Below are 14,910 nucleotides of genomic sequence, written 5' to 3'. Positions count from 1 at the left end.
TGGTGCATCATGTCAGAGTAGGGCATACTGACCGGCTAGTCCCCCTTCATCCTTATCCGACCGCCCATCACAAAAATGGCCTTTCTGGACAATCCAGCAGTGGCTCCAGGCTCCACCATCCTCGTAACTGGGGCTAATGGCTTCATTGGCGCCCACGTTGCAGACCAACTACTCTACCAAGGATACAAGGTGCGAGGCACCGTCCGAGATGCTGTTAAGCATCAATGGCTAGCACAGCTGTTCTCTCAAAAGTATGGTCCTGACAAGTTCGAACTTGTCACCGTCAAGGACATGGGAGAGCCAGGCGCATTTGACACTGCAGTCTCAGGTACTTACCCCTAGCTTGGGAACCCCTGCTTCGGTGCTGATCGAATTCCACTGTCTAGGTGTTTCTGCCATTGCTCATGTTGCCTCGGTGAGGAGTATGGATGTCACGCCCGACGAGCTGCTTCAAAATACCGTTGCGGGAATGCTGGCTTGTTTGGAGGCTGCTGCCAAGGAGCCAAGTGTACGGCGAATTGTACTAACCTCCTCTTCCGCTGCGGTCCGTTCCATCCAAGCTTACCGCACTACGGATATGGTGTCATCGGATGAATATGACAACCAAACTCTAAAACTAGCCAGGAACATGCCTGAAGATTTCATGCCCATGCAGAAATTAGTAACAGCTTACTTTGCATCCAAAGTTGCGACCGAACAAGCCTTCTGGAACTGGATGCAAAATAACAAGCCGCACTTTACTGCAAACACAGTGCTACCATGCACCGTTTACGGTAGTCCGCTCGATGTGGCCCACCAGGGCTTTCCGTCTACATCGAAAATCCCGCTCCAGGTTTTGGACAACGAGGCTGTCCCCGTTAAGCATGTGCAACGTTGTACGTAATATTTTTCTTCAGATTCCACAGTTAAATGAATAGCTAATGCGACAGTAGTCTACTACGTGCATGTCCAAGATGTTGCTCGTCTTCACGTTGCCGCCCTGATCCATCCGGACATCGCCGATGAGCGTATTTTTGCGTACGCGTCTCCCTACTCCTTCAACGACTTCTTTGACATCTTTGTGAAATTCGTCCGAAACTACAAGCCCCCAGAGAAGATTCCGGATATCGACTTCCCACTCGCTGAGATCGGCCCGCGGCGGAGGGCGGAAGCGCTGTTGAAGGATCTTGGCAGTCCTGGGTTTGTGGGGCTGGAGGAGACCATAGTTGAAAGCGTGCAGACTCGCATCAATGCATGTGCGTAGTCTACTGGGCAGATTCTGAAAAATATACGATACTAATGTAATTTACGATTGAATCCAAAAATCGGAAGACATGTGGATGCGATGCGCTTTATACTTGCTGACTCGAGCTTACAACGCTGGGATCATACGCTTTGATATATCTCTTTACAGCATGTTACCTGCGCTATGTCATCTTTTAGCGCCAACAGGTAGGCCGTTCTATTAAGAATATAATCTTTTTGTAGACTTGGCTCTCGTTTAGTAAGAGTAGCTCTTATTTCAACGCTATCATTCACCGACGTTCCGTCTATTCCTGCAACTGGTGATTAGATGCTTATTATGGACGATATAAGATATGTATAGAGACAAGGTAAGGGAAATGAAACATTATAATAACTCATAGGTCTAAAGACTCTTTATACTAAAGATGAAATCTTATTTTACATGTTACACAGAAGAGCAGCAAGTACAGTCTCTACTTGAGAATCGATTTTCTGATCAGGTTAGTATTAGTAAGAGGTAATTAGAAAAAAACGACCCTGAGGTGGACACTTTACTGGCCACTTTACCCTGGTCTGACTAAGGGGACGTTTAGTTCTTATCGAAGTGGGGGGCACTTAGCGAATCTCTGCCGCCCCAGCTGATGTGGCCCTTTTGTTTGTTCGGCCCGAAGACACTGACTCTGTACTTTGTACGGTTTCAATCTCTTTTCCAAGCGCTAGGACTATCCTCAGTACGTGTAACCGAAGAAGGCCCTTTTTGATGCGGCTCCCATTTTTGCCGTTTCCCGCGCCAATCGACTGGCTCGATTGATAGATATCACAAGCAATCTGCACGAAACACCACCAAGTGTGACGTACATCAGTCGATCCGGATCGATTGCCAGGGAAGTCGTACGTGCATATAGAACCACCGATTGGATACGAGTTTTAGAACTTTATTCATCATACAACCCATAAGAGTCGAGCGCTGCTTCAATAATAACCGCTTAGTACCTTTTGTTCACTGTATGAAAATCATGCCCGAATAGTAAGCCTCAGAATGTTTTATATGTGCAAATGTCTTAGGAATTTGAGGAAACATATGTACCGCAATATTTCAACTGCTTACTGACTGTTCACTTGAGTATCGACACCGAATCAGGTATCCAAAAGGACTACTCAAGCGTGAAGAGTAGCGCCTCAACGCAAAAACCTCCAAAGTACCGCCTTGCGTGTGACAGCTGTCAGCACTCCAAGATCCGATGTGACCAGAAACGGCCGAAATGTCGCAGATGTGCGAAGAAAGGCATAGATTGTGTCTACAGTCCAGCAAGGCGTGCAGGACGACCACGCACTCGCAACAACAGCAAAAACTCTCAGAGCGCTGAGAATAGTGCACCCGCGAGCTCGAAGGAGGATTCGGTACCTGCGACAGGGTCTGGCATCACCGATTCAGCATCATTGTGGATGTGGACTCCGCACAGCATGATGGCCGACACGTCCGCCGTCCCCATAATGATGCCGACTATTCAAGGGTCAAGCTCCGACAGCATGGATTTCTCTCCAAGTCAACTGTCAGATGATACTTTTCGACACAGCCTATCGGACCTCACCAGTTCACATAGCGATACCTCAAAGGAAATGGGCAATTGCTATTCTTCGATGTCGCCCGAGTTCCACATTGCTCCAGAGCCTCTCGGTATAGACTTCTGTGAGACAACATGGGGGCATCAGCAGCAACAACAACAACAACAACTCCACACCTCTACAGCCATACTTCTTGACGAAGGGGTTTCGTACTGTGAATTGCTTACTCCTAACAACCACCACCAACAACATCATCTGGATCAGCAACATGAAGAACCACCAGTCCCAACCACAAGTGGCAGTAACACTGAAAGTTGCAGCTACAACATTTCTCCACAACAACAACAAACACAACCACAGTTTCCCAATTCCTTAGATAATGGTACTCCGTCGAAAATATCATGCAACTGCGCATCTGCTCTCCTTGATCACCTATCAGCGTCTTCGAAAGCATCACCTACTTCATGTTTTGCTTCGACCCCGACTGCCCTCTCGATATCCCAAACATTCATCACCAGCTGCCGCAACATGATGAAGTGCCCCAACGCATGCTACATGCAGCCTTCAATTACACTCGTCATCTGCGAGGCCATTAACAGGGCACTTGTTGCTCTCAAACTGGGCGGCATCTCACTGTGGACGTCGATGCTGGAACCCATGCCCAACTACGAAAATGGGACTTCGTCATCACCCTCATCATCTTCATCATGCAGCATAAGCGATACTAGTAGTGACAATGCCACCATGCTCCCATCAGTAGATGATGAGCATGAGCCGCTGCGCTGCGGAACGTTACCGATTCGGGGTGCCGACAGGCGAGTCATGGTGCGGGTACTGCTAGTGAAGCGAATGCTCGAGATGCAGGGTGTGCTCGAGCGACTGCGGGACATGCTGGTGTCAGAGCTACTAGTCATCAAGGACTCGACAGTGAAGAAAAAGCTTCTAGCTCTGTGTGCAGATATAGTAGACCAGTCTGCGAAGAAAGTGGCGGAGAAAGTGAAGACTGTAAAGCTGCAAATGTAGGAAGGGATGAATCCGGTGTAACGACAAAGGAGCCAAACGGCTTTCAGGCGTACAGAAGATAATTTTCATATTTTTTCCAGACCTCAGTGGTGAATCACCTGGGCTATGTTGCATTATGGTTAGGCGAAGTCATGCTCGTGAAAAGCACAGTAAGGCACCGTCATGTGATGCACGGTTATAAACCAGGGAGGCATCTTCTTGGAATGCACATACTCATGCACAACTGAGCCCATGCAATCAACTATGATACACCCGTGTTTGACGTCACGTTGTGGTTGTACGTACTGAGTACCTGAGACTGCACATGGTACTGCCTGTCCACACAACTCAACAATCGCCAGCTGGCTGATTGTTTTCCATATAGATAGCTGAGTTTTTTAAAAAAAAAGAGCGAGAATGTATTCAATAAATAGTCTTCGTCGAGTGGTTTCAGATACCTGTTCTATCAGGGGCCTTGTATCCCTAAGTAGATCATGTTGTGCAGAGCACGTGACTTAGCTGCACAGACACGTCAACACTACAAACTTACTCACTCCGGAGGTTGAACCAGATGCCTTTTTAGTGATTCGGTCGGTTTTTTTTCTTCATTTCGGTGCATAGTAGAGGATGCCATGTTGATACGGGAATTTCTATTCTGAGTTCCGCCTGCTATCCCTGAATTGAGCGAGATCTTCTCGAATCACTGCATCGGCGGCCGACAAATAAAAAACCTCCTGATGGCCTGCAAGTAACATGCCGATCGATACACTTATCCCGTCCACCCTGGCCCACATCGTTTTTTAGTCTTGTATAACTCGGTAAGCTGCTCATCACAAATTGCGATAACTTTTCTATCAACAGCCTCTATACCAACCAATCACTGATTTAGTTACAAAAAATGGCTTCCACATCATTACTACCTGAAACCACACGTACTAATCTTGATGACAGTATCGCAGCCGACAGTATCCTCGAATCTCTAGAGTCTCTGGCGGCAGGAAACATTCCCACCTCCCTCCGCCATGATGAGAAAAAACGCTTGCGCTTTCTCGAAGCCGCCAGAATGGCTTCCTTGAAGCTAGAGCAGCCGTGGGATACCATGCAGCGGCTGATCTTCTGTGCTTTGCCGCCCAACATGGCGCAGGTGGGTATTGATCTGGGGCTGTGGAGACTCCTTTCTGAGCGAGAGGGAACGGCAATAAGCGCTAGTGAACTGGCCATCAAATTGGACATTGAAAAAGAACTACTCGTACGAGTAATGCGCTACGCAGCGACGCAGTGGATGGTGGAGCAGGTCGGTATCGACACATATCGGGCCACAGATATCACGCACTACTTGTCCATGTCAGGACTAGAGTCTGTCATGTTCCATGTGTAGGTTGACTTCTTGCTCTCATTGTTTTTGGTGAATCACGATTGACTTTTCCATGTAGGACCGAAAGAAATATTGCAGTCTACAACGCGATACCAAAGTGGATGGCGGACAATTCGTATAAACAGCCTCGCGACAACAAGAACCTCCCATTTCAACTCAGTAAGAACACCAATCTACACTTTTTTGAGTGGCTGGCGCAGCGGCCACGGCATCAACAAGCCTTCAACGAATACATGTCGTTCCAGCGGGTTGGGCAAAAGAGCTGGCTTGATGTATTCCCACTTGAGAAGTATGTGTATGAGCCCAGCGCAGGGAATAAGCACCGAACACTCTTTGTGGATATAGGAGGGGGCTATGGACACCAGTGCCGGGAAGTATTGAAGAGATTCCCCTGGCTGCAAGGTCGTGTTGTGCTGCAGGATACCCACGAGGCAGCTATCGACTCAGCCACTGCCATTGAAGGCCTAAAGGTTGTTCACCATGACTTCACCAAGCCGCAACCAGTTAAAGGAGCCTGCGTATACTATCTACGGAACATCCTACATGACTGGCCCGATCAAGCCTGCCATAATATCCTCTCCCAGATCAAAGAAGTCCTCGATCCTGACTCGGTTATTCTGCTGGATGAGCTCATCATTCACGATGAGAATGCACATTGGTATGGTGCCTCGTTTGATCTACTCATGATGGCCAACTATGGTGCGCGCGAGCGGTCGCTGAATGAGTGGGATCGCCTTCTAAAGACGGTTGGCCTGGAACGGAAAACCTTTGTGCCTTATAGCATGCATGGAGATGGTATTCAGGTAGTTGGTGTCCGAGAAATAGTTCACGAAAAGTTGTGAGTTTCTGGATGTTAGGTATTCAATTTTCCTGGATAACGGTAGCATTATACTTTGCTGGCGACCTTATACCTTACCCTTAGATAAGATCTCTATTATGAATTAAAAATCTTATCTTATTATGCCAGATTCGATTGTTCATTACTTGTTCTTCATTGGCAGTAGGTATCTTCCTACAATCTATTGTTTACTCATTCTTTTCCGAGATTATTTTTTTAGTTCAAGTAGCTTGTTGTAGTCTACATAGATAGCGCCTAAATTATTGACCAAATCTGGTAACAACGTATTAAGCACGTTTGATAAGCGACTGTAGGCACGTGACGCGGTCGCATAAAACTCTCTCCAGATATAGCCCAAGGGGTTCACAAGGGTAGCTCAACCCGATAGGTGTCCCAATTTACAGCAATTACTATTTTAGTATTATAGCTGTTGAAAATTTCCTTTCGAAATGCAATCAATCGCCGCGATGTCTAAGCTGCGAGCAAATCGCGGGGCCTCGGTATATTTTAGTCTTTATCGGACCCCGAGATTTACCTTCACCTTACTAAATTTGTGTATAAAATTCTCCGGCACTATGTACAATGCTCAATTGGATAAACACTAATTTGTACATAAGTTAATAACTATTTCATCCTTTGTTAATCGCAGATCTGCAATCGACACTTCATACGCGCAAGACTGAACCTATACCCCTGTCCCTTATTCTAAACACTATGGCGAGCAACTTCAAGATCGAGCCTCTGGTCCATCCTGAAGGCAAGACATGCAAGGTACGAGTCACCAGTTCCAATAAATACCACAAATATAAATGATTACTACTTACAACAATTGGATTAGTTTGGAGCTGTCATTACTGGTCTTGATCTAAACAATTTTACCAAAGAAACAGCGGCTCAGTTGGCGAAAGCGACATGGGAGCATAAACTTCTTATTGTCAAAGGTCAACATGACCTTAAACCAAAGCGTGCCTGGGAATTACTGCAAGCTCTTGATCCAGAAATAATAAATATGTCGGACGATGAATTGGCCGATTTATTTCACCCTCACCAGTGGTTTAGAGTAAGTTAATAGTGAATCGAAACACCAACATCAACATCAGAGAAAATTCTGGCAAGGTGCTGACATACATTAAGGATGGCTTCCGCTCTCAAAAGGTCCCTGATGCGGGTTTGTTTTACTTTATTGGAAAAGGCCCCCAAGACGACCCGCGCTACGGCAAACCAGGTCTAGACATGGGCGACACTAAGCTAAGCCCTGTCTATAGCGTACCGCTCTCGGACGAGGACTTTGAAGCTGGGCGTACCCGTTTTCATGTGTGGTACATGAACGGATATTATTGGCGATACGATATTACAAAGTTCACCATTCTCCGACCAATCAAGTTTCCTACAGAAGGCCTGGACAAGCAGACTATAGAATGGGCTGACGGCTCAGGTATGACTATGGAAGTCAAGCCAGGACGTCAGGCGTTTTTAGACGTCGAACAATTGTATGAGATGCTCAGTGACGAGGAGAAGAGAATGGCAGACCATAGTTGGGCTGAGTACAGCTACTGGCCATATGAGAATCTCAAGGAATGCCATTATGCCCCGAACGGCCTAGGCGTGGTAACTGAGGGCAAGGAGCAGCCAGAAGAAGAGCTGCTAAAGTTAGGAGGGGCAAGTAAAGACTGGCAAAAGAGGGTATGTTTATACTTGGAGAAAGCCTAAGCTATGAAGATACTAACAACACTGTAGTACCCGCTGGTCTGGGTTAATCCTGTTACTGGCAAGAAGTCATTCCAGTGTATACATCACTTGGTTCGTCGGCTGTTCATTCGCAACGGCCCAGATGAGACTCCGAAGGTCATCGAGGACTTGGGCGAAGTACGGAAGTTTTTGGATAATATTCAGAGCAGAATAATCAAGCCTGAGAACATTTGGGTAGGTCCGGACGAAGAGCACGACTTGATTATCTTCGGGAGCCACGGCCTCCTCCATTCGAATATCGACTATCCCGCTAGTTGGGGTGTCAGGACGATACACCAGGCCTTCATGCCTACAAGCAAGCCACCTGTTGGGCCGGTGCCCATTCCAGATATCTCAAAACAATAAACAGATAATGTAACTATCATATATCTTGCTCAGAACAGAAGGTCTTTTGAACACGATCGACTCTTCCCCTAGCAATAGCAATGTGGTATTCTCTTATGCAAGCGATATAGTTGTTTGCCCCTGCTCCTAGGTACGACCACTTTGAACACATGTCGTTTCTAGAACGCGTGTCGGTTTTTGCTAGTGCAACAGCGAGTGATGGAACAGCAGCATGCAAATAAAATTCCTAAAAATGGGCGGCTCCGGAACGTCGAGATTGGACAGCTGAACCCATCGAGCTGTTTTCAGGACGAAAACCGTCCCCTTCTCATTCCAACTGGCCCCAGCCGCTGCATACGGGCGCCGAAAACCGGCTTGCAGCTTGAATATCATGAAGGCCAGGCCATTGACGAGCCTACAACTCAACCAATATGGACACCAAGCATCAAAGCAATTGAAGAATTTATATCCCACGGATCAGATAAAGAATGTTTTTACTGAAAAAAATCGCGAGAAGATATGGAGTTCCGTGTCCAACACGTAGCGCAAACAGGGTAGCAGTGAGGTGTGATATTTGCTGTGTCACAAAGAGCTCTAAGAGTCTTGATGTGACAGCGAAAATATGCTCCACCGTGCGCATGACGAAGGCTATCAGAACAAACTGTGACCCGTGAGAGATATCAGTGATGGTTCCATGTAGAACTATTTTCAATGCACTCCATGTTTAGTTTCTGCTCGTATTGGAGAGTAAAATTGAATCTACCGATGGATCAGGTGACCGCACGAGGACTTTACGATAAGGCGGAGAATTCCCCAGACTTTGAACACAAGTAGAGCTGATCTTCATATTGAGGACATGATATTTGGGGCTCTCTTCAGAAATGAGCACAGCGAGCTAGAGTTTCGCGTTGCAGGCAAAGAGGTGATGCGAAAAGCCATCATCTTCACTGTAAACAAAAAGGTATGCCTTCTTTATCTTTTTGTATTATATCTTGGACGGTATGCCGGCCAGAGCATGCCTTCCTTGAAGGTCTTGAGACTCGCCCACTATTTTTGCAATCCCATCGTATTGCATTTTGTTATCTTTTTAGCAAGGAGTCTGCTCGGGTAGTACAAAAATAATGGAAGTAGTCTTAAGGATTGAGCTGTTAGACGAATGGAACATTCCAGTGCTAATCAAAGAAGCCCAGGTAATGCATCAAAAGACGTGTGTTACCGTGTTAATATAGCTGTCTAATCCCGGTCTTGTTGTTGTCGCTTTTGCTGGAAATATTCGACCTGAGACGTAGGATATTGCAGCCTTCAAAATGGGGCATGGATTGCCTGCTTCGGATAGAAGTGTACTTTAATTTGGTCTCAAATTCTTTTTAGGCGCTGCGAAAAGAAATACTAAAATTTATGTGTAGTCTAGCCACGTAATACTACACTACCACTATACAGGGTATTTCTAAGCTTCCAAAACAAAACAAGAAGGGACATTTTTGTATGTAATGGGGAAGGAAGGAAGGAGAGGGGGCAAATTAATTTTCTTAGTCCTTTCAAGGGGCGATTTCTCCCTCCTCTGCCAACGCCTCACGCATAGACTTGCTGTTGGGGTCAAAATATGGCTTCTCGCCAATGCCGCAGACGCGGTGACCAAAGCGCTCGCCAAAGTCATCGTAGTCCATGGTGGCATTGTGGACCATGCTGCGGTTATCCCAGATGGCTGTTGCACAGGTTAGTATCTGGCCGCTTGTATGTATGTATATACGAGGGAAAGATGGGGGGATGTATGCCTCATCAAAGAAACAAAAGAAAACATACCCATGTCATTTGGACCCTGCCATCTGAAGCGGCACTGCAGATCGTGGTTGCGGAGCACAATGTTCATGAGCCAGTCTAGGATCATGTCGCTCTCGGGGGGAGTGAGGCCATTGATAGAACCGGGCTATTAAAAAAATGTTGAGTTAGTCAAGAGCATGGGGATCAGGCTGAGAGATTTTGATTTGATAGGGTAAACACGTACGTAAGCGCCGATGGCGAAGACACTCTTCCATCCCGTAACGGGGTTGGTGCGAACAACAGGGTGTACTGCCTTCATGGGAGTGCCCGTGTTCTCAGGGTGGCCTCTTGCATCGGAGTAGACTTTGATGTTTGCGTTCTTGATAATTCGCTCAAAGACTGTCATGTCATGGGTCAGCCATGCAATGCGTTTACGGGGATTTTGAGCATTCCGGCTTACAAGGTGCAGTGTAGTTGGCAGTATGCTGTTCAAGAAACTTTCGCATCGGCTCGCTGAGGCGGTCGTAGACCTCGTAGCCGGATGCCCATAGCGTGTCTGGATTGATTCAGTTGGCGTGGGTATATAGCAATGTAGTTAAGGGGCTAGCGTACCTCCTCCGGCAGACGGCAGCTCAGTTAGCCGTAGGCATGTGTAATCCGAGGGCACTTGCTCAGACTGAATGTCACTGTGCCATGACTCGAGGGCCTGTCTTGCGTTTCCCAAATCACGCGGAGTGGCCTTGCCATTGACAGCTTTCCTCTGGCGAGAGTTGATGGTGCTGATTTCGAGGTCATCGCCGCCCATAGCTCGCTGGGGGTTGAGCACGGGATGAATGTGCAAAGTTGATTCCTTAGGCTTGCCGACGAGCTCACCCATACGTTGGATCATCTTCTTTTGGATATCATTGTTCATATCATTCTGGTTACGAAAAAAGACAACTCCACGTCGAGATACTAAAAAGGAACATCCATTAGTTCCGTCTTCTCGTGGGAAATATGACTGCCCTCTTACCTGTTATGGCGAGGTCTCTAAGCAGGTCATCGGAATTGGGCGCATTCATCATATCAACAAGGTTTGCTTCTGGAAACTCTGTGCCGACAGTAGGTGTAACCCTGAATTGTTTTAGGGGCTTAAGAACGCCCTTCAGTTTCAAAGGTTCTGGAAAGCTCGTTTCTTGAGCAAACCCTCTGCGCAAGCATGGCGAGCGAGTGGACGACAATAATGAGGGACGAAGCGCTGGTGCAGCGCGGCAAAGCAGGACATTCGCGGTTCTCGACATCGTGACTTGTGAGGTGTCTACTATGTGAAGGTAAACGATAACATGAAGCAAACGATTATATTCTTCATGTATGTCGTCTTTGCGACTGTAATATAAAGTTCAAAATCACCGCCCAGCCACCATTGGAATACCAGCTAGTCGGTGTATTTTCCCTGGTTTATTATGGTGTGCGGTGCATATGTCTAGGACTGTATGAGCACGAGCTAAGAACGGTAATCACTAAACTGTTCAGACGATTCCATGATCCGGCTAGTACTAAGGTAAAGATGGTTTAGCGTGTCGGGTAACCACGTGCTAACTCACACTGCTATAGCTAATGCACGATGACCCCACTGTGGTTCGACGCGTAAGTGTGTTTGGTCGGTGCATTTATGGGACATCGGTCCGACCTCACTCGACGGACCATTTTCTAAGACCCTCCCATGCCCACTGTCGAGCATAGTCATGGTCCCTGATGCTACAGCTTCATTTACTCACCGAGGATGCAGTTGGCGGATATCTTCAATTGACCGTATGACATGGTGCTTCAGCCGGCAGTTGTAGAAACCGAGAATTGATTAGTATACTACAATTCGTTTTCCGTATTTGAGATGTTACCATACATGGGTACATAGTTTCCCTCGTCATCCCACTCTTCTTTCTAGGACGTGAGTTGGCTGTCCAAAAAAACTTAGTTCCTCACTATTTTCTCAACTCTGCCATCCACTAGCAGGAGATTTAACGTTACCGATTCAGCCATGGCCAAGAAACTCATTGTGATTGCCGGTGCAACGGGCAATCAGGGTTCCGCGATCGCCCGTGGATTGATTAAAACGGGAGACTGGCATATCCGCGCCGTGACCAGGAATGTGAATGGAGAGAAGGCAAAGAAACTCGCTGCTGAGGGTATGGAGGTTGTCCAGGGTGACTACAATGATGAAGAATCTATGAGGAAAGCCTTCGATGTAAGTTGTTCACTCCATCTGCTCTTCGTTGGAACAATGTCTAATGTGTCACTAGGGCGCGCAAGCCATTTTTGCGGTGACCAACTGGTGGGATGGTCTCTTCAGGGGCCACAGTCTGACTGAAGCTGGTGATATCGAACACGCCCAAGGTATCATGCTCGCGAAGTTGGCGTCTCAAGTGAATACATTAGAGCATTATATCTGGAGCACATTGCCAAACGGGGAAAAGATTACCGAGGGAAGAATCCCTGTTCCCCATTTTGACTACAAGGCTCGAGTCGACGACTACATCAAAGAAACCTTGCCAGAGCTGGCTGCTAAGACAACCTTTCTCATGTTTGGTTTCTATCCATCCAACCTTGCGTTTTTCTCTATGTTGAAGCCAGTGCCAGTAGTAAGTCGTCCTCTCCTAAGCAAACACGTTGTCTACCTGGCTAACGAAACTGTCGATAGAACAATGCTCCAGGAAAATATGTTTGGATGCTTCCAGCACCTCCTTCCACTCTTTATCCGATGGCTGGTGACATGAGTAAAGACCCAGGTGTCTGGGCAAGGCAAATTTTGGCTAACCCCAAGCTATCACATGGCAAGTACGCCGCCGTATGCACCGAGGTTCTCAGTCTTGGGGAGGTACTCGCAACATGGTCTGAGGTTTCAGGAAAGCAAGGTATATATGTGGAGATAAAAGATCACATTCTCGGCGATCTGTTTGGTGTACCCGGAGAGGAGTTTCTTACTGGAGTTAAATTTGGTGTCGAAGTGCCCGATTGGTGGGTGCAAGCTAAGAAGCAGGGTCTCTTTCTCACCATGGAAGATCTGGGTATCTCAAGAGACGAGGTTTCCGGCCTCAGGCAGAGTCTGGAGGCTGTTAAAGAGTTTTTGGGTTAGCCGTACATATACCTCTAGTATCTTTGCTTCAGCTAAGATTAGTAAATCATTAAGATAGTAGAAAGCAATGACGATTGAGCGCTGTAATCCATTCCTCTTAGATGTATTTATCTACAGAAAACCCTATTGAATTTTTAAACCCGTGCTAATATTAAAGATTTTCTTGAATAATATTCAACAAAGATGAACGGTTTCGGAAATTTTGCATAGATCTGCAGTTGAAGACATATCTACCTTTCTCTATTATCACATCTTTATGATACTCCAGGTACTTTCTTGAATAGTATTTAACTTAAAATACATCATTTAAGAGCTTCTTGTTTTTTTTTTGAGTTGTATTCTACTAATCTTAAAGAGGAAAAAAAGTTCATGTTTGTCGTGGGCTAAGATATTCCTTTGCGCTTCTCAGGTTACTCATCACTAGGTTCATGACAGAAGACTGAGATATGCTTATTTTCGATTGTCTAAGCGCCTATGAATCCATTTCTATATAAATGCATACTTCATCTAGCGACCACTAACATTCCATCCATTGTTATGATTTTCCATTTTGTACACAACCTGACCAGAAATCGTTTGCATTGTCAAAGCGCCAGACTTACAAGTTGTTCACGATAAGTTCTCCCGACAAGCCAGCCAGCAAAGCGCCACTCACCCACCACTGGCTGTACACGAAGAAGTCTCTGCACATACGCGGGTTCCACACATCAAGCCGGGCCAACATGACAAGTGTGGCGAGGGAAGCAAAGGCAGCGCCAACCTGGAATGGGCCGCGTATGAGACGGCCGCAGGATACGGTGACCCACAAGAGGGCGGCCATGGCACCCGCAAGGGACAATAGGAACAACTTGGCTTGGCGATGCACAGCCACGGCTAGCGAGCCCACGCCTACCTTGAGATCGTCCCGAATATCCTGGAAGGCGTAGACAGTGTCGTAAGTGATGTTGAATATGACCTGGGCAGCGAATATGGCAAGCGTGGCCTTGTTGCGGTCCTCGTTGTTGAATTTCGAGACGTGGTCAGCTCCATAGCCATCGGCGACAGCAGCGTCAACCAGGAAGATAGCCCAGCCTACGGCGGTACCAAGGCAGAGCTGCGGGAAGTTGGAGACGCGCTTCATGAAAGGGTAAACAAGGGCTATGATGGTGACGAATAGGGCGTGCTGGTTTGCACGAATTGACAGCGTTGCGTAGAGTAAACAGTGGCGAGCGAGGGCGACGACGAGTGTGGCAGCGAGTGCTTCTGCTGTCGTGATGGCACCACGGGCGAGCGGTCGCTTCTTGCAGCGCTCGACCCGGCGATCAAGATCTTGGTCGACGGTGTCATTCCAGGCGCAGCCGAAACTACGGAGCAGCAGGCCATCGAGCAGGAAGACGGCGCTGAGCTTGAGCCAGTCGACTGTGGAAAGGCCCCTCGGGTTGGTCAGATTGACTGAGTAGAGGAAGCCTATAAAGTAGGGGAAGTAGAAGCCTAAGAGACCAGCGGGCTTGCTGAAGCGTGTGAGCTCCAAGTAGGGTCGCCAAGAAAAAGCTCGAGGGGCCAAATGCTTAGGCCTTGACGAGATGGATGACTGTGGGGCGATTTCAGTCTCCGTGATAGTGGACTGGGTCGTCGACATGTTGTCTATGTAACTCCACTAGGATGCAACAAATGGTCAAGAATATTGAGTAGCAGAATATGCTGGGTATGGACTGTCTGTGGATGTCTAACATTTGGAGTGCAAACCCGCTACTTAAAATATACAGTCTCCTCAAGTTGAGAGAGCATCGGATATGCATCAGTCCGTTGTATTGTCCGTATGTCGAAACAACCTAGAAACGGCACGCAATTGTTTCGGCGGGTTTGAGTGTTTATCGGTAGATTTGTTGTCAAAGAAATGGTGGAGTAAGAGGTCGCCGGGAACCTCGAAGCAGTTAGCCTAGTCAGAGCCTCCACATATGCTTCCTGCACATTGAGCAA

The 14,910-nt window shown here is 47.2% G+C and overlaps 6 protein-coding genes across 6 annotated transcripts; 4 read left to right on the top strand and 2 right to left on the bottom strand.

The window, feature by feature from the left end:
* Positions 1-75: 75 nt before the first annotated feature.
* Positions 76-1,260, top strand: PSV08DRAFT_200689 (uncharacterized protein; the record flags this gene model as incomplete). The annotated part of the gene is made up of 3 exons (XM_014226368.1): positions 76-328; positions 387-875; positions 933-1,260. The coding sequence occupies 3 exons, from the start codon at positions 76-78 to the stop codon at positions 1,241-1,243; spliced, it is 1,053 nt and encodes a 350-aa protein (XP_014081843.1). The 3' UTR covers positions 1,244-1,260.
* Positions 1,261-1,649: 389 nt separating this feature from the next.
* Positions 1,650-3,813, top strand: PSV08DRAFT_370411 (uncharacterized protein; the record flags this gene model as incomplete). The annotated part of the gene is made up of 2 exons (XM_014226369.1): positions 1,650-1,724; positions 2,290-3,813. The coding sequence occupies 2 exons, from the start codon at positions 1,650-1,652 to the stop codon at positions 3,811-3,813; spliced, it is 1,599 nt and encodes a 532-aa protein (XP_014081844.1).
* Positions 3,814-4,690: 877 nt separating this feature from the next.
* PSV08DRAFT_370410 (uncharacterized protein) lies at positions 4,691-8,099 on the top strand (the record flags this gene model as incomplete). The annotated part of the gene is made up of 6 exons (XM_066093189.1): positions 4,691-5,166; positions 5,226-6,005; positions 6,728-6,776; positions 6,844-7,065; positions 7,140-7,688; positions 7,743-8,099. 6 exons carry the CDS (start codon positions 4,691-4,693, stop codon positions 8,097-8,099), a joined length of 2,433 nt encoding a protein of 810 aa, XP_065949366.1.
* A 1,517-nt stretch (positions 8,100-9,616) lies between these two features.
* On the bottom strand, positions 9,617-11,119 carry PSV08DRAFT_246514 (uncharacterized protein; the record flags this gene model as incomplete). Its single annotated transcript, XM_014226371.2, has 6 exons — positions 9,617-9,783; positions 9,882-10,005; positions 10,084-10,238; positions 10,300-10,395; positions 10,452-10,793; positions 10,852-11,119. The coding sequence occupies 6 exons, from the start codon at positions 11,117-11,119 to the stop codon at positions 9,617-9,619; spliced, it is 1,152 nt and encodes a 383-aa protein (XP_014081846.2).
* A 737-nt stretch (positions 11,120-11,856) lies between these two features.
* PSV08DRAFT_350540 (uncharacterized protein) lies at positions 11,857-12,951 on the top strand (the record flags this gene model as incomplete). The annotated part of the gene is made up of 3 exons (XM_014226372.1): positions 11,857-12,063; positions 12,119-12,457; positions 12,517-12,951. The coding sequence occupies 3 exons, from the start codon at positions 11,857-11,859 to the stop codon at positions 12,949-12,951; spliced, it is 981 nt and encodes a 326-aa protein (XP_014081847.1).
* Positions 12,952-13,549: 598 nt separating this feature from the next.
* Positions 13,550-14,569, bottom strand: PSV08DRAFT_177885 (UbiA prenyltransferase family-domain-containing protein; the record flags this gene model as incomplete). Its single annotated transcript, XM_014226373.2, has 1 exon — positions 13,550-14,569. The coding sequence occupies one exon, from the start codon at positions 14,567-14,569 to the stop codon at positions 13,550-13,552; it is 1,020 nt and encodes a 339-aa protein (XP_014081848.2).
* Between the last annotated feature and the right edge of the window lie 341 nt (positions 14,570-14,910).

The sequence above is a fragment of the Bipolaris maydis genome (assembly GCF_028858645.1).
Source record: "Bipolaris maydis strain C4 unplaced genomic scaffold PSV08scaffold_5, whole genome shotgun sequence".
Classification (NCBI taxonomy): Eukaryota; Fungi; Ascomycota; class Dothideomycetes; order Pleosporales; family Pleosporaceae; genus Bipolaris; species Bipolaris maydis.
Note: the sequence above shows the minus strand (reverse complement) of the source record. Positions and strands in the feature narration are given on the sequence as shown.